Source organism: Nanorana parkeri, unplaced genomic scaffold (assembly GCF_000935625.1).
Source record: "Nanorana parkeri isolate BGI_ZX_2015 unplaced genomic scaffold, ASM93562v1 scaffold1450, whole genome shotgun sequence".
Lineage (NCBI taxonomy): Eukaryota > Metazoa > Chordata > Amphibia > Anura > Dicroglossidae > Nanorana > Nanorana parkeri.
In genome coordinates this window covers 368,723-385,170 of record NW_017307718.1, presented here as the reverse complement: position 1 = coordinate 385,170, position 16,448 = coordinate 368,723, and the positions used below count along the sequence as shown (strand labels likewise).

Here is a 16,448-nt window from a genome sequence, read left to right as displayed (position 1 = left end):
AAACAGCAATTATTTAATATAAAAAAACCTAAAGCGTTATACAATGTTATGCTCAAAAAATAATGATAATGCTAAGAATAATCAATACAGTAACTACATTAGCTGTCAATCAGATTATGAGGTTCTTCATTTCAAAGTACCTACTGAAATATATTATGATTTGTGATTGGCTGTTGTGGCAGAGGGCTGGTTCACACCATGTCCATTGAGCTGTGTTTTTTTTAACTCTACTGCAGAAAAGGCAGCTGAACAGACATGGTGTGAACAAGCCCTTACTCTGTCCCTACAATTAGGTACTACAGACCTACGGTAAATTGGCAATTAACAATTAAAGAAAAGCTATCACAAAAATGCTAATCCAGATCTTAACCCCCCCACCTGCTAAGGCTTGCTATTGATGTTATTATATGATGGATTTAAGATCTCATTGGCCAGCAGAAATTAATAGGAAGCATTGGAAGCCAAAAGAGACCTCAGTTTTAATTGCCCATCTTTGTGACAGGTTTATTGTAAGGATACATTTATACATTTAAAAAGTGGTATTTGCACTATTTTCATAGCAAATACCCATTTATGAAATGTTGAAAAACAGTAGGTACCCCTACGCATCGTCTACGGCCCAAATCACAATGGTGGTGCTTGCAGTGCTAATCACAGATGGCGCCATGCACATCAGATAGTAGAAACCAGGAATCACCAGCACTCAGTAGGTAATATTCAAATGGTACCGTCCATTTATTCGGACAAATCGTCGCACATATCAAAGTAACCAATGTTTTTGGGGCCACGCAGGGTCCGTTCATCAGGGTTACTTTGATATGTGTGACGATTTGTCCGAATAAATGGACGTTATATCCAATAAAAGTTTTGCATATTGTTACTAAAATAAACATAATCCAGCACAATCTATATTCAGAGAGGCACCCCGAGGCTATATATATATATATTTATGTATAAATATGTGCATGCATGTGCAATTCTAATTTGCAGGGTTTTTTAAAATTAATTTTTACTACTAAAGGATATTATAATTGATTTTTAGAAATGTCGATATATTTTTTAGAACTAAGCAAATATCTATTAAAATGTTCCAGGGTGGACGGCTCAATACGATGCTACTGTATGTGCACATATTGTATGTACGCCTCTGTATTGTTCTATTGTTTTTTCTTTTTTGGTTTGTTTTACTTGGTTTGTGTCTCGTTTTGAAGTGTATTATCCTTTACATCAATAAGTATCTGCAACGCTTTGACATTGTACTTTGTACGTGTGTGGATTGTTTTTTGTCTGAAAATGTTCAATAAAAAAATTATCTGATTTAAAAAAATATCTATTAAAATGAAATTAAAGCCACAACGTATTTAAGCTATTTTAGATGCTGATGAAATCACTTACAATGGATATGGGTCTTTGTTTAAAAATGTTAGTTTCCTGTAGAATCAGCTAGTCCCCTGAACACTGGCCCTGATATCCTGTTTTACGTTTTACGGTGGCTCCTTTCCCTTGCAGAGTCCTATTGAGCCACCCTTGTGTGTGCTAGTAAGCCATGTGTGTCTGCACAAACACACAAACACAGCAGGGCAAGCCTCTCCCCTGCTCCTGGCTCATTCCTTCTCCATTCTCAAAGCTAGTAGATGGACAGCTGCTGGAGACTGCTCTGTCTCTTGTGCTCTTGACAAGTATTTCAGGGAAGTGATGCTGTAAGAATTGAAGTTGTTCAGAAACATGATGACTGTAAGTGCTTCAGCAAGAATATAAGGAATACTTATAATTGAGAGTTTAATACTGCTTTAAATCACTCACAATGAATGCTGCTCCTTGATGTTTTCAAAGTTTGCTTTCTGCAGAATGTATTCTGAGAACTGATGCTATTTAGGGTGGCTCCCTTACCTTGCAGGGTCCTATGGAGCCACCCGTATGTGGCAAGGCAAGCCACTCCCCAGTTGCATTTCCCCCTCTCCTCCTTCTATTGTATCTTCCTTCTTCCTACCTTCTCCAATCTAGTAGATGGATAGTTGATGGAGAATGCTCTGTCCCTTGTTATCCTCTAGAGAGTTGAAGCTGTTCTGAAACAAGATGACTGTGAGCGCTTGGGAATAAATGTAAAAAAAATACTTTGCTGACAATGTATAATTGTTTGAGAATCAGGCACGTTTATACGTGTAGCTGTATGTCTTCTGTTGTTAAAGTGTATGTAAACCCTAACAACCAACTTCTCTTATTTGCTCCTTTTTGGGCTGTTAAATATACCATTGAAATTATTTTGTTAAATTTTTTTATGCAAAAATACCTCAGAGTTGTGTGTTTTGCTCTCTGCGTATGTTATCTCCCAGAAGCTATTTAGCCCTCCCTGTACTAGCAAAAGACAAAAAGCAGGGCTTACACCACTCATTCACAAAAATGCTGTGTGTTTTCTGTCCACAGTAGGAAATTACTTTATTGTATTTGCAGAGTCTGTCAAGGGATAAAACATGGGCTGATGTAATGTATTGCAGAGAGGTACTGCATATGTATTTTTTTATTTTGCCTTAAAAAAAATGCTTTAATATTGTCATGTTCAAAATAGATTTTATGACATGAAAACAGAGTGGTGGGAATTTATTAAAACTGGAGCAGATTTGCACTGCAACCAATCAGCGTCTCTGTCTCATTTTCAAATCTGACCTGAGCAAACTGAAGAGAGATGCTGATTGGTTGCCATGGGCAACTGCTTCAGCTTCTGTCTGCTCCAGTTTTAACAAATCCCCCCCATTGTACAGTATATAGTAGAGTAAAGGTTTGTTTCCTCTACTCAACTGCCCTCAACGTGGGAACTGTTGTGTTCCCATGTGAACAGGTAGGTAGAGGGACAAAAAATCCAGGTCTTGGCTGAACTTGAACAGTAAAATATTTTAAAGACTTAAAAAATGTATTAGTGCCAATTTAGGATTCATTTACGTTCTTTTAAAATCATATTAATCTGTGTACAAACCGAAACCCTAATCAGGGATGTTCTAACCCATAATGGAAGAGTGACCTAGATCTTTGCCTGGCTTGTTTTGCTCAGGAGGAGATGAAAATGTTGAAAGAGCAGGAAAAATAATATTAACTTTATGTAATAATGGAATTAGTATAATTTACCAGCTTACAACTGAGTTTCCTAACCTTCTCTGTGCCACAGCATATAACTATACCAGTTTGTTCATTAAGGTAATGCAAGTAACCTATCAGAATTAACTTTATTGAAATCTGATGAATTCTGATTTATCATTGTGGGCATTTTGCATGTTTCTCTTTGCTTTGTTCAATGAGCCTGAAAAATGTAAAACAGGTAATGATGCACACAGGTGAATTAACATCTGATATGCAAGTAGTGCCATTGTTCTGTACTATAGGTAGTATATTGATTTAATGGTTATCACTATAATGCAGGGATCCAGGGTTCACTTTTCATCAGAGATACTACTTCCATGGTGTTTGTATGTTCTCTCCACATTTATGTGGGTTTCCTCCTGGTGCTCTACTTTTTTGCCACAGTAAAAAACATGCTGGTAAGATAATTGCCTTGGAGTTTTCCACCCAGTAACATTCACAGAGAAAAATACAAGAGTGGCTTAGATAAATAGTAAAAAGAAACAGATAAAAAATATCAGTTTAAGAATGTATTACGTTTAAAACAATGCTTGAAAATAAATTTGACCCAAACCATTTCCTGTAGGATGAAATAGCATAGTTACATAGTATTTGAGGTTGAATAAAGACATTAGTCCATCAAGTCCAACCTATAGGATCTCATTCTTAGGAGTACTTGTACCCCTGTATATTACAGTCCCTTAGGAAATCGTCCAAAAGTTTCTTGAACAATTCCACACTCTTAGCTGAAATCACCACCTGTGGCAGTGAGTTCCAGACCCTAACCGCTCTAACTGTGAACAACCCCCTTCGCCTCTTGTGCTGGAATTTTTTTTCCACCAATTTTAGGTGGTGGCCTCTAGTTTTTGTAATGGAGTTAATTTTAAATAGTTTATCGCTAATGTTGCTGCCACCATTGAACATCTTGTACATGGAAAATATTTCCCCCCCTTAATCTCCTCACCTCCAATGTAGCAAGTGTTTGTGTGGTACCGTATCAAAAGCCTTTGAGAAAAGCAAATACCCACGAGAAGTTTACAGCTAGGGTCCGCTATATCTAGCTCCAGCCATAAGGTTTTCACGTCTTCTCCATTATTTGATGCGATATCGTCCCTTATATGCATATTTAGATAATTTTTTACGTAAATGCAAACCCCCCCCCCCTTCTCCCACCTCTGTCCCTCCTGAACAGGTTATACCCCTCTATATTAGTAGCCCAGTCATGCGTGCTGTCCAGCCAGGTTTCTGCTATACCCACTATGTCGAAGTCCTCTTCAATTGGCCTAATTTTAAGCTGTTCTAATTTATTTGCCAGACTTCTAGCGTTGGTGTACATACATTTAATTCCTCTCTTTTTGTGGGACAAAAGTTTACTACCTTGTTGTTCCCCACTGTTTTTATTGTTCTGCCTTGATTTTGGTCGTCCGTTGGTAGTTATACTTACTTGTGCCAACGGATTTCCTATATTGACTGTTTTGACTAATTTAACTGTATTGACTGGAGTGAGCCCACTATTATTAACTCCTTTCTTACTTCTTTCTGTATGAGGAGAAAAAAGCGTTCAGCGCCTCGGCCCTCTCCTTGTCGTTTGTGACTAGCTTCCCGCTTCCATCCTTTATTGGGCCTATCTGCTCCTTTCTCACCTTTTTACTGTTAATATATTGGTAAAATTTTTTGGGGTTCTTTTTACTATCTGCGGCGATATGCTTTTCGCACTCAGTTTTAGCTGCCCGGATTTCTAGTTTGCATTTTTTGTTACATTCTTTGTAGTTAAGGAACGCCAATGCCGTCCCTTCCGTCTTATATTTTATAAATGCCGCTCTCTTGTCCTTGACGTGTTGTTTTACAGTTTTATTAAACCATATTGGTTTAGTCTTTGATCTTTTATTTTTGCTCCCTAAAGGTATACACTTTGAAGTAGCAGTATGTAGTGTGTTTTTAAAACAATCCCACATCTGGTCTGTGTTTAGGTTTTGAAATAAGTTTTCCCATTTTATTTCCCCCACTAGGTTGCGCAGCTTCTCAAAGTTGGCCCTTCTGAAGTTTAGGGTTCTAGTCCTTCCAGTACACTTCCCTTTTCTGTGTTCAATATTAAAAGTAATCACATTGTGATCACTATTACCCAATGACTCCCCAATTACAATATCCTCGATTAACTCTGCATTATTAGTGACAATTAGATCTAAGATGGCATTTTTTCTGGTAGGAGTCTCCACCATCTGGTCCATGAAGTTGTCGCGCAACATGTTTAGAAATCGCCCCGCCTTTGCCGAACCCGAAGTTCCATTGGCCCAATTTATGTCTGGGTAATTGAAGTCACCCATCACGACTACATTGCCCTCTCTCCCAGCTATTCCTATCTGTGAGTGAAGATTGACTTCTCCCTCTTCCCCTATATTTGGAGGTTTATAGCAAATACCCACGAGAAGTTTACGGCTAGCGTCCGTCATATCTAGCTCCAGCCATAGAGTTTCCACGTCTTCCCCATTATTTGACGTGATATCGTCCCTTATATGCATATTTAGATTATTTTTTACGTAAATGCAAACCCCCCCCTTCTCCCACCTCTGTCCCTCCTGAACAGGTTATACCCCTCTATATTAGTAGCCCAGTCATGCGTGCTGTCCAGCCAGGTTTCTGCTATACCCACTATGTCGAAGTCCTCTTCAATTGGCCTAATTTTAAGCTGCTCTATTTTATTTGCCAGACTTCTAGCGTTGGTGTACATACATTTAATTCCTCTCTTTTTGTGGGACAAAAGTTTACTACCTTGTTGTTCCCCACTGTTTTTATTGTTCTGCCTTGATTTTGGTCGTCCGTTGGTAGTTATACTTACTTGTGCCAACGGATTTCCTATATTGACTGTTTTGACTAATTTAACTGTATTGACTGGAGTGAGCCCACTATTATTAACTCCTTTCTTACTTCTTTCTGTATTATTTTTGGCTATGTTTAATTTATCTACATTTAATTTAAGTAATTTTATTTTTATGCCCTCCCCCCACTTTCTAGTTTAAAAGCTCCTCCAGTCTTTCTACCATTTTTTCCCCCCAGGAATGCTGCACCTTCCCCATTAAGATGCAGCCTGATTAAGAAAGCATATATTTACTATACTGATTTACTCACTGTGTATTTCCACATTATGGGATTTACAAGAGTATACTATAAGAATAGTTTAATATTGTTTTATAAAACAAGTAATACATGAAAATTGTATATTTCCATGTTTTCCAGAAGCCTCCAACATCCAAACATTCTGCAATGCCTGGGGCTGTGCACAGAGACCATTCCTTTTCTTCTTATCATGGAGTTCTGTCAACTGGTAAGCCCAAAGCATAGATTCGTTCTGAACTCAGATATAATTAGAAATATATTAACCCTGATTGCTTTTCCTCCACCTCCCCATGCCAATAATTACCCGCACTACAAAACAGAACAGCAGTTGACCTGGATCAAAGAGCCAGGACCTACAATAGGTTGGGCAATGCTTTCAATCCAGACCAAGCCAGAAAGCCAAGCAGCACTGTGCATGCACTGCCTCCTTTGAATGGGAAATAATGAAGAAGCCTACACCCTACAAGCTTTAAAGTAGTGGCTTCTCCATTAGAATGTACAGAGGAAAGGGCACACATGTAGAGTACTTTGAGTAGTCCAGGGCACTCAGAGATATCAGGTCTCTAGTTGGGGCTATGCATGAAATGGGGAGGGCCTGGTAGAATCAATGTGTCTGCAACTCTCCTTTAAGGCAAACCTGAGAGGAAAATAAAACATAAAAACTAACAGCAGTAGCTGGTACCCAGCAGCTTAAGCAGTCAGCACATACAGTACTTCTTACTGTATAGCTTCCCCTCCATTGCTACCTAGAACCTACTGTAGTTTTTTTTACTCCTACATAATAGAGATAGGGGACACACCATCCCTTCTCAATTGATGTTGCCAGTGCTTAGGGGTTTTGACATAATTTCAAGTATACACAGTTTATTTGCACATTATGGCAGACTTACCTGCCAAAGTGCACCCTCCAGTGATGCAATGGCTGCAATCTCCACCGCTAGTGACATCTTTGTCTGGTCTTCTTCTGGGTTAAGTGTACAAGGCCATCTTGATTGGCCAGACCAGGATAAAGTAACTCCCATGCATGTGCATGAGAATTAATTCACCTTGGTTCCAAATGTATGCCAAGGTAGTGCACTGATCTATGCTCTGCTTAGTGTACATTTATGAGAAACATTGCTGACAGGCAGGAGAGTATATTGTATTGCAGAAGAGACATACATAGTCTCTTCTGAAATAAAAACCTACCTCTAGGAGTGTTTTTGTTTGAAGACTTTAGGTTTAGAAACAATTCCAGATTGTCTGATATATTTGCTGCTGAACCCAGTACAAGAATAAAGCCTTTCACATCTTTGTGAGCTCTGTTGATACGTTCTGCCTAATGATGACTGGGATAATGGGCCTGGGGTGGGATGAGGGGTCCATTTAAGACGAAATGATAGTTGATGAGAAATGACTCACTCCAATGTGGTTGAGACAAAGAGTGCCTTTGCTAATTCTGTCTCTTGCTTCTTCGCATTCTCAAACTGCTACAGATCGATTACCTTCTTCTCCTCATTTTAGGGGGACCTGAAACGTTATCTGAGGGCCCAGCGGAAGGCTGATGGCATGACACCAGACCTTTTGACCTGTGATCTTACAACCTTGCAGAGAATGGCATATGAAATAACACTTGGACTCATGCACCTTCATAAAAATAATTATATCCACAGGTACACCACTTCCTTAATGTGTTCTATTCATCATACACTTCATTCAGTGTTTTAGCATTTATTTAATGATAGTAAACTGTTTGTGTACATATGTTTTAGGGAATAAAAGTTATGTTTCATAAGATTTTTATTGTAGATAAAATGGGTGAAGAAAATCCCTGACACATATGAAATGAAATATTGTTATAAAGATTGTTGTAAATAAAGCAGCAGAAATCAGGAGATTATAAAACATCCATCCAGCCAAGACTTCAAGGAGTGTGGAATGTCCTTGACACACATCATTAGAACTCCTTGAAACGTTCAAGAGAGCCATAAATGGGTAGAAAAAATGTAACTAGGTGGCTCTCTATCTTTTCCATGAACTATGTGTATATATGTTTTATAGAATAAATGTTCTGTTTCATTAAATTATTTTTCTAGCAAAAATTGAAGGAGAAGGGAATAAAGGGGCAGAAAAGCCCCTTACTGAAATATCACAATAATGATTGCTGTCAATAAAACAGCAGAAATTAGATTATGAACTTTCATCCAAGCGAAGCTTTAAGGAGTGTGGAATGTCCTTATAACATTTTCTTAGAACTCCTTGAAATGTGAAAGAGAGCCAAAAATAGGTAGAAAAACATCTAGCTGGGCGGTTCTTTATTTTTTTCCATGAACTTTACGTACAGCTCATAAAACCATGCAGTTCTCCTAGAGGGGTTGGTTGGTAACAGAATATATACAATTATATTAGTTGGTTTTTATATTCTCATTTTACCTGGTATGGCAGCAGTGGCGGAACTACCGCCGGTGCGGGCGGTGCCGCCGCACCGGGGGCCTGAGGCTGTAGGGGGGCCCAGTAGGGTCTGGTCCTGGGCACCCCCACAGCCTCAGTGCGGTCCGGTCTTGCAATATGGGGCAGTGCAAGGTCCCGGTGTTAGAACACCGGGGCCCCGCACTGCCGACGGGCTTCCCAGTGAGGGGGCGGGTCCTGTGACTCACCTCCCATCCCGGCCGCGTCCATAGTAACAGGCGGCGTGATAGAGGGTGAGTCACAGGAGACCTGTGTGTGTCACACACCCCGCCCCGCCCCCTGCAGTGCACACATCGACACATGGCTGCTGCTATCCTGGAAAGGTGAGTCCGAGCGGGGGAAGGAGGGCTCTTACTTCATGTAATTAGACATGTGGATTATAATGAGGAATATTACACTGTAATGTTCCCTATTATAATCTATTTCTCTGTTGTGTACTGCTAGTTCATGTAATTAGACAAATGGATTATAATGGGGAATATTACACTGTAACGTTCCCTATTATAATCTCTTTCTCTGTTATGTACTGCTATTTCATGTAATTAGACAAATGGATTATAATGGGGAATATTACACTGTAACGTTCCCTATTATAATCTCTTTCTCTGTTATGTACTGCTATTTCATGTAATTAGACAAATGGATTATAATGGGGAATATTACACTGTAACGTTCCCTATTATAATCTCTTTCTCTGTTGTGTACTGCTATTTCATGTAATTAGACAAATGGATTATAATGGGGAATATTACACTGTAACGTTCCCTATTATAATCTCTTTCTCTGTTATGTACTGCTATTTCATGTAATTAGACAAATGGATTATAATGCGGAATATTACACTGTAGTGTTGCCTATTATAATCTATTTCTCTGATTAACCCTTTCGCTGCCAGTGGCCTACAAATTTAGTATCACCATCTTTTTATTCTACCGGGCCTGCGCTTTCAGAAAATATATGGTTTGGGGGGTCTTTTACAAACGCTAGCAACGCAGCAGTTGAAAATCAAATCAATAGGAAAAAATTGCAGAAAATTCAAAAATGCCTTGGCCAGCTGATTTGAAAAATGTTCCGGAGGGCTTAGCAGCGAAAGGGTTAAATGATTACAGGCAGGCCTCTGTTCTATCACAGTTTGAGTTGTGAGTGCGGTGGAATGTAAGATCGCAGTCGGAGAGAAGTGACATTTCAGGACCGATCAGCTGTTTCAGGGCAGATCGGTTCTCCTGCACAAGCAACTGCTGGGAAAGCGCTGGAATGCTTCACCTATTTGCGGTCACACATTCCACCACCAAAAAACAGGGCGGTATTACGTTAAAACGTGTGACCACGTCACCGGTCACACATTCTAACGTAGTCACAACCTTTGATAGAACACCGCCATCAGGGGGTATGGCCGGTACCCATGTGAGGGTAAGAGGCAGCCTATTACATGGGTATCAACTGTACCGGGGCAGCATGGCAGAGGTGACAGGGGAGGGGGTGGAGGAGGCCGGGCCCCAGCAGCAGCAGGTAAGAAGAGTTGGGAGGAGGTACAGGGAAAGGGACCCCAGCGACCAGACCAGCCCACCTGGGACCCTGCAGAGCCCACCATAGTGAGTCTCAGGTGGGCTATGCAGGATCTATGGTGTGCTCTGCATGGTCTCAGGTAAGTCCAGCACGCTACTGCAACATTAGAGACCGCTGGAGGGGGGGGAGTGCGGGGGCCAGTGTGATCCGCTCCCACGCCCCCCCATCTTGGGAGGGGGGCCCAAGATAAAATCTTGCACCAGGGCCCTTTGGTTATTAGGTCCGCCACTGCATGGCAGTGAGTGGGAGACTCTGTAAGATGTCATATGTCAATATCCAAATGGGAGAGCAGATGGTGCCATTGAGTTGGAGTGAGCAGAGTGAGGATCAGAGTACAATGCAGTCAGTATAGATCCAGGACAGAGGGGAGTGAGAGCTGTGACAAAGTTATCGCTGCCAGTAAAGAGAGACTGCTTAGTGGGCAATAGCTGTAGGGAGGACACAATCACTGCTGAGATGTAAATGGTGATTAGTGAAGAACGTCTGTGCTAAGGACATGGGCATTGCTTGCGATGTGGACACTGATTAGTGAGCAATGTCTATGATTAAGTGCAACATATGTGTGAAACGCGTTAGGGATTTTGTCTGAGACATATGCTGTATGCCAATTGATGAATTACAAGATTACTCATCAATCTTCAATTGATACAGGAGTAGTGAGTTTACTTATAGTTACAGTGTATTTTGTGGCTGATTGCAAGCTAGTGTGTGCAACCTGTCAGCAGATCCAAGTGGACCAACTTGGAGCAGCACCTAGTACATGTGCTTAGGACATGGACACTGTGGGATATGTGGACTCTGTATACTGAGCAATGTCTGTGAGGGGGACACAGACACTGTTGGGGATGTGGACTCTGATGAGTGAGCATGTCTGTGGAGAGGACATGGACACTGCTTGAGATGTGAACAATTATTTGTGGGCAGTGACTGTTGGGAGGACTCCGATACTGCTGGGGATGTGTGCACTGATTATTGAGCATGTGGTGGTGGGAGTGCAGGTACTTCTCAGTGAGGAATCTTTGTGGAGGGTGTGTGGATACTGGTAAGCAAGCAAACTATGTACGCCGATATTTTTAAACCTAAGATTTCAAGAAAACGGTTTAGTCCAGATAGTCATATAGACAATGTTTCAGAACATAGCACAGTTTATCACTTTTCTTAATTTCTCTCCATGTGGCAGAAGTCACAAAAACCTCTACAAATAGAGCTCAGATGAACCTCATTTATAAATAAAAGTGCCATGCTGTCCTTAGCAACCAATTTCGATTGCCATTTAATAGTGTCAGTTTGAATCCATTTGGTTGCTTTGTGCTTTTGGAGTACCCATATAATTAATAGACAAATTAAAGGTGCATCCACCATCTAACACCTCTGCCATTAGGTAGCACACTTTTTAACATACAGTATATTACTTAAATCATTTGTCAAAGCAAAGAAAAATAGATCTCTGCAATACATGCACATTTCTACATGTTCATCTCTCTAAAGAACCTGCAAGTGAATGGAGAAACTACAAGTCCCATCAGCAAATGCGGCAGAGGTACTTGTAGTTTCGATGGAATACAAGTGCAGTTATGCCACTGCACTTGTAGTCCCTTGCCACTGTCAAGGGACTACAAGTGCAGGAGCCTGAGCATTACACCCGCAATCTACCAATCACGTTTGCAATGCTTTTCTGGCTCCTATGCAGAAAAATAATACATGCACATGTTTTTCTTTTATGAAGAAGTCAGCATTTATTATTTTTCTAGAAAAGGTGGAATAATTTTTTAACTCTGAAGTTCTCCCTTTAAGGGAATAATTTGTTCTGTTTTTGTAGGCAGGCACAGTCTATTTTTGTCTGCAGGTGCAGATCAAGGAGCTCCTTACAGAATTTTCTTTTTGATGTATTTACAGTGATCTCGCCCTAAGAAACTGCCTTCTTACCTCTGATCTGACTGTCCGAATCGGAGACTACGGCATTTCTCACAACAATTACAAGGTATGGGCAACCTAGAGGATTGAAATGTTTTGGAATAAACCAATTCAGAAAGAAGGTTGTGCATATATTTCATGTAGGTTCTTTGTTTCTCTTCCCTCATCAGTCTAAATCATTGGAGTGATTCATAACCTACTGAGCATTGCTACGCAATTGGTCAATATTATAGCTGGAGACATATAAATTTATTAGGTGTTTTATCTAATTTAAACTGATTGTTGGGAAGATACAATGGAAGGTGATCTTGGTGGTAGTGAGGGTAGATGATATATTGGGAGAAGAGGGGACTTGGGTGCTGACTGTGGATAGTGAAGGGGGAAGGTGGGAGGAGGCAGAGTGGCAGTTGACCGTGGACCAGGAGGGAGGTGTAGATAGAGGAGGTAGAAAGACAGTTGACTGTGGACATAGAAAGGAAGAGTGAAAGCTCATCATAGGAAGGGGTGGAAGCAAGAGAGGGGTGATAGCAATGGTAACAACACAGATCTTATCCCACTGGTTTAGTTTGAAAAACCACTAGTGGGCAGTGAAGATCCCCCTCCAAGCCCCACCTCATTCCCCATCCCACAGTGGCCGAAAGGGCTGCCTTTCAATTTGTTTTGCCATTGTTTTTCCTCCCACTCCATAAATAATGTAAACTGCAAGGTGCCTACTCAGAAATAACTATTTTTTTTATATTCAGGAGGATTACTACATTACTCCAGATCGACTCTGGATCCCATTGCGATGGGTTGCTCCAGAACTTTTAGATGAAGTCCATGGAAACTTAGTTGTGGTAGACCAGAGCAAGGAAAGTAATGTCTGGTGAGTGTTTTGTTCATCACCTTTATCCTGTACTAGATTTGTTTTTTTGTGTGTTCCTCCAGAGACAGCTGATCTGTTTAGGTTTATGCATGCAGTCTACACGGTTGTAATGCATTATTTAAAACATGGCACATCACACCGTGCATATTTATTATTCTCGCTGGCCTAGAACTGTCGTGGTTTCTGAAATAGCAGACAGTGAAAAAAACAAGCATGACTCGTATTTTAACATGCAGATCCGCTGATTTACCATTTTAGTGGATTATATTGTTGAGTTTATGTTGTATCAGGAGGATAAGGCTTTCAGCCTCATTATATATCATTTTATTTAGAGCTTACTCACACCAGGCGCATTATAATGTATTTTTCAGGCAAAGTGCATAGACAAAAGAAAAGTTTTAATTGGGCCTGTTGCATTCAGCGTGGCTACAGCTTCATTCCCAAACAATATGCCCATGACAATTGTAACCAATTAGAGTTTACACAGTTACACAGTATATCAGGTTGACAAAATATACACCCATTGAGTTCAACTAAAAAAAAAAATCTTAAACCTACAGTTGATTTAAAGGAAGGCAAAAAGCCCTTCCAAAACAAGGTCCAAATGGTCCAATATACTCCAACAGAGAAAAGTATTTTTTTCTGATCCCCAAAGGTAATGTAATAACACCACAGATCAACATTCTGCATTTTTTTTCTGACAAATAGTAATAGCCATTTATATTTTTGTATCTAGAAACACATTCTGCCTTTTTTTGAAGAATCTAGTTAACTAGAATCAGTTCCGGTGGCAAACAGTTCATGTTCACAACTCTTTCAGTTGAGAATCCTTTCCATATGCAGAGTATAGACCTCTTTTCTTTCATTTGCAAAGAGTGTCTTTTGCTGTAACCTTGAAGTGAACAACGTTCTGCTAAGTTTCCTATATATATATTTATACAAGGTGATCTATTGACCCTTAATTTCCTCTTCTCCAAGGTGAATTAATTTGCTCTTCTCCAAGGTGAATTAATTGCTCAAGAAATTCACCTTGGAGCCTCTTTGAATGCAAGAACACAAATAGCATACTCCTAAAGCGTACTTAAATCCAAAACAAAATTAATATATTATTTTATGCTGAAGATTTCTAGTTCAGGAACAACTATAAATGAAACCATAATGGCTTAACTGTCCATATTGCTTCACTATATTGTCTGTTACTCTTTTAAAGGTCTCTAGGAGTTACAATATGGGAACTCTATGAATTTGGAAGTCAGCCATACCGTCACCTGTCCGATGAGGAAGTGCTGACATTTGTGATCAAGGAACAGCAAATTAAATTGGCCAAGCCTCGACTTAAGCTACCCCATTCGGATTACTGGTAAGATCATCTATAAACCTTTATACTGACAACAGATTCTGATTACTGTTTCTGCTTCATTTCAAATGGATGTTTGTTTAATTCAGAGAAAACTTTATAATACTGAAAAAAACAACATCTAAAACTCTGTAAATTTCACATTTCTGTTAAAGTGAGAAAGAAAGTTTCTGTGTAACGGAAATTATATATCACAGATTCCTATTACATGGATTATATAGCATTTAGGCTGTTTATAGTCATTAGCGTACTAACTGGAAAACAATGCGAGCTATCACATTAATTAATTTTTTTGCTTTATATACAGGGCTGGTACTGATTCTGTGTCTGCAGACATGTTTCTGGTGTGTCAGTAGGGTACTGACTGTGTTTCTGTGGACATGTTTCTGGTGTGTCAGTAGGGTACTGACTTTGTTTCCATGGACATGTTTCTGCTAGTGTCAGTATGGTACTGACTTTGTTTCTGCAGATATGATTCTGGTGGTGTCGGTGCAGAACTGATTGTGTTTCTGCAGAAGTCTCCTTTTGTAGTAGTACAGTAAATATGTTGTTGCTGTGGACATGTTGCTGGTTGTGATAGTGGTCAGTTCATCTTATTAAATCACATTCTGTAAATATGATCATGATCTTTCTGTTACTGTATGCTGTGTGAGTGTGTGGGAATAACGGGTGACAGAAAATAGCTGGCCTAGTGGATGAAAAAATCTAAATCCTGCCCTGTATGAATGCATCTATACACTGAGTGGCCAGATTATTATGACCACCTGACGTTTGAAGGGAAATTAGCTATAATTAGCTATAATTTCACACTGAAGTTGCTAGAGGGCCAGACCATTATAAATAGGGAAGCAGGTTGTTTACCACGACATTAGAAGTGATTTATTTCTGAAGATATGGGTAAACAACGCGATTTAACAGCCTTTGAACGTGGGATGATTGTTGGCGCTCAAGCCATGGAGCGAGTATCAGCAAAACAGCAGAATTCAGCAACTAGTCAATGTTAGGGCAGAACGGAGAGTGGCAAGACTGGTACAAGACAACATAAGGGCAACAGTGCAGTGTCAGACTCCTCGCATCACCTTTCAACATCTCGTGGAGTCACGAGGTCGGCCCAACGAAGTCATCTCGTGGCCCAACGAAGTACTGATGGGGTGGTCATAATAATCTGGCCACTCAGTGTATAATTATAAAAACAATGGAAAGCAGGGTGCTGGATGAAATGGCTTGGGTAGAAAAGCACCGCCCCTAGCTACTGTTGCGCCCTGGGCCAAGGCCTAAGACCCCATTCACACTTAGCAATTTGTAGCACGATTTCCGCTTAAAAATCACTCAAATATGAAGCTCAATGTAGCTTAATGTAGCTCATCCAATGCATTTCAATGGAGCTGTTCACATCTCACAGCTCAATGTCGCCTGTAGCATGTAGCTCAAGCTTGTCGGCAGATATCTCCTGTACTCAATCTGTAGCCCCCAACTTACCACATACAGTGTCATACATTTGTCATTGCTATTGCTATAATTCCAAGTTAACCAAGGGTTGCTAAAATAGATGGAGCATTCAAGCCTGTGAATGCAAGTGCAGGACCTATTTCTGAGGCGTAACAAGAAACTTCAGGGCCCTGATGCAAGAAACCATGAAGGGTCCCCCCAACCCCCCACCGCCATGGGAAGGCACTATAAACAGGTGGTTAACAGGAAGGCTGCCAAGGTCCCCAGCAAACGCAGGACCTCAGGCAGCCGTCTCAGTTTAAAAATATAGTGGCGAATTTAGTGCCGGTATCTGCGCTTAGTATTGCGGCATTTTCATGAGTACGAGTACTCGTGAAAATGTCCAGTATTGGCACTGGTGCATCCCTACTTAATATAATGTATTGCTGGGACAGGTAGTCCTGCATAGTTGGTGGTATTCTGCATTGCTGTATAATACTTATACAGCAATGCAGAATACCACCAACTATGCAGGACTACAAGTCCCAGCAATACATTATAATGAAAATCAGCAATGCTGAATAGCACTAGCTTACACTCCCCCCCCCCCCCCCCCCCCCCCCCCCCCCCCCCCTCCCCCCGCCC

The 16,448-nt window shown here is 40.5% G+C and overlaps 1 protein-coding gene across 1 annotated transcript in view; it reads left to right on the top strand.

The window, feature by feature from the left end:
* LOC108798321 (serine/threonine-protein kinase LMTK3-like) overlaps nucleotides 1–16,448 on the top strand; it is a 63,012-nt gene that overhangs the window by 26,001 nt on the left and 20,563 nt on the right. Inside the window, exons 6-10 of the mRNA XM_018570059.1 lie at nucleotides 6,346–6,433; nucleotides 7,729–7,877; nucleotides 12,136–12,220; nucleotides 12,897–13,018; nucleotides 14,229–14,378. Of these exons, the coding sequence (XP_018425561.1) occupies nucleotides 6,346–6,433; nucleotides 7,729–7,877; nucleotides 12,136–12,220; nucleotides 12,897–13,018; nucleotides 14,229–14,378 (594 nt within the window). The remainder of the gene's footprint in view (nucleotides 1–6,345; nucleotides 6,434–7,728; nucleotides 7,878–12,135; nucleotides 12,221–12,896; nucleotides 13,019–14,228; nucleotides 14,379–16,448) is intronic.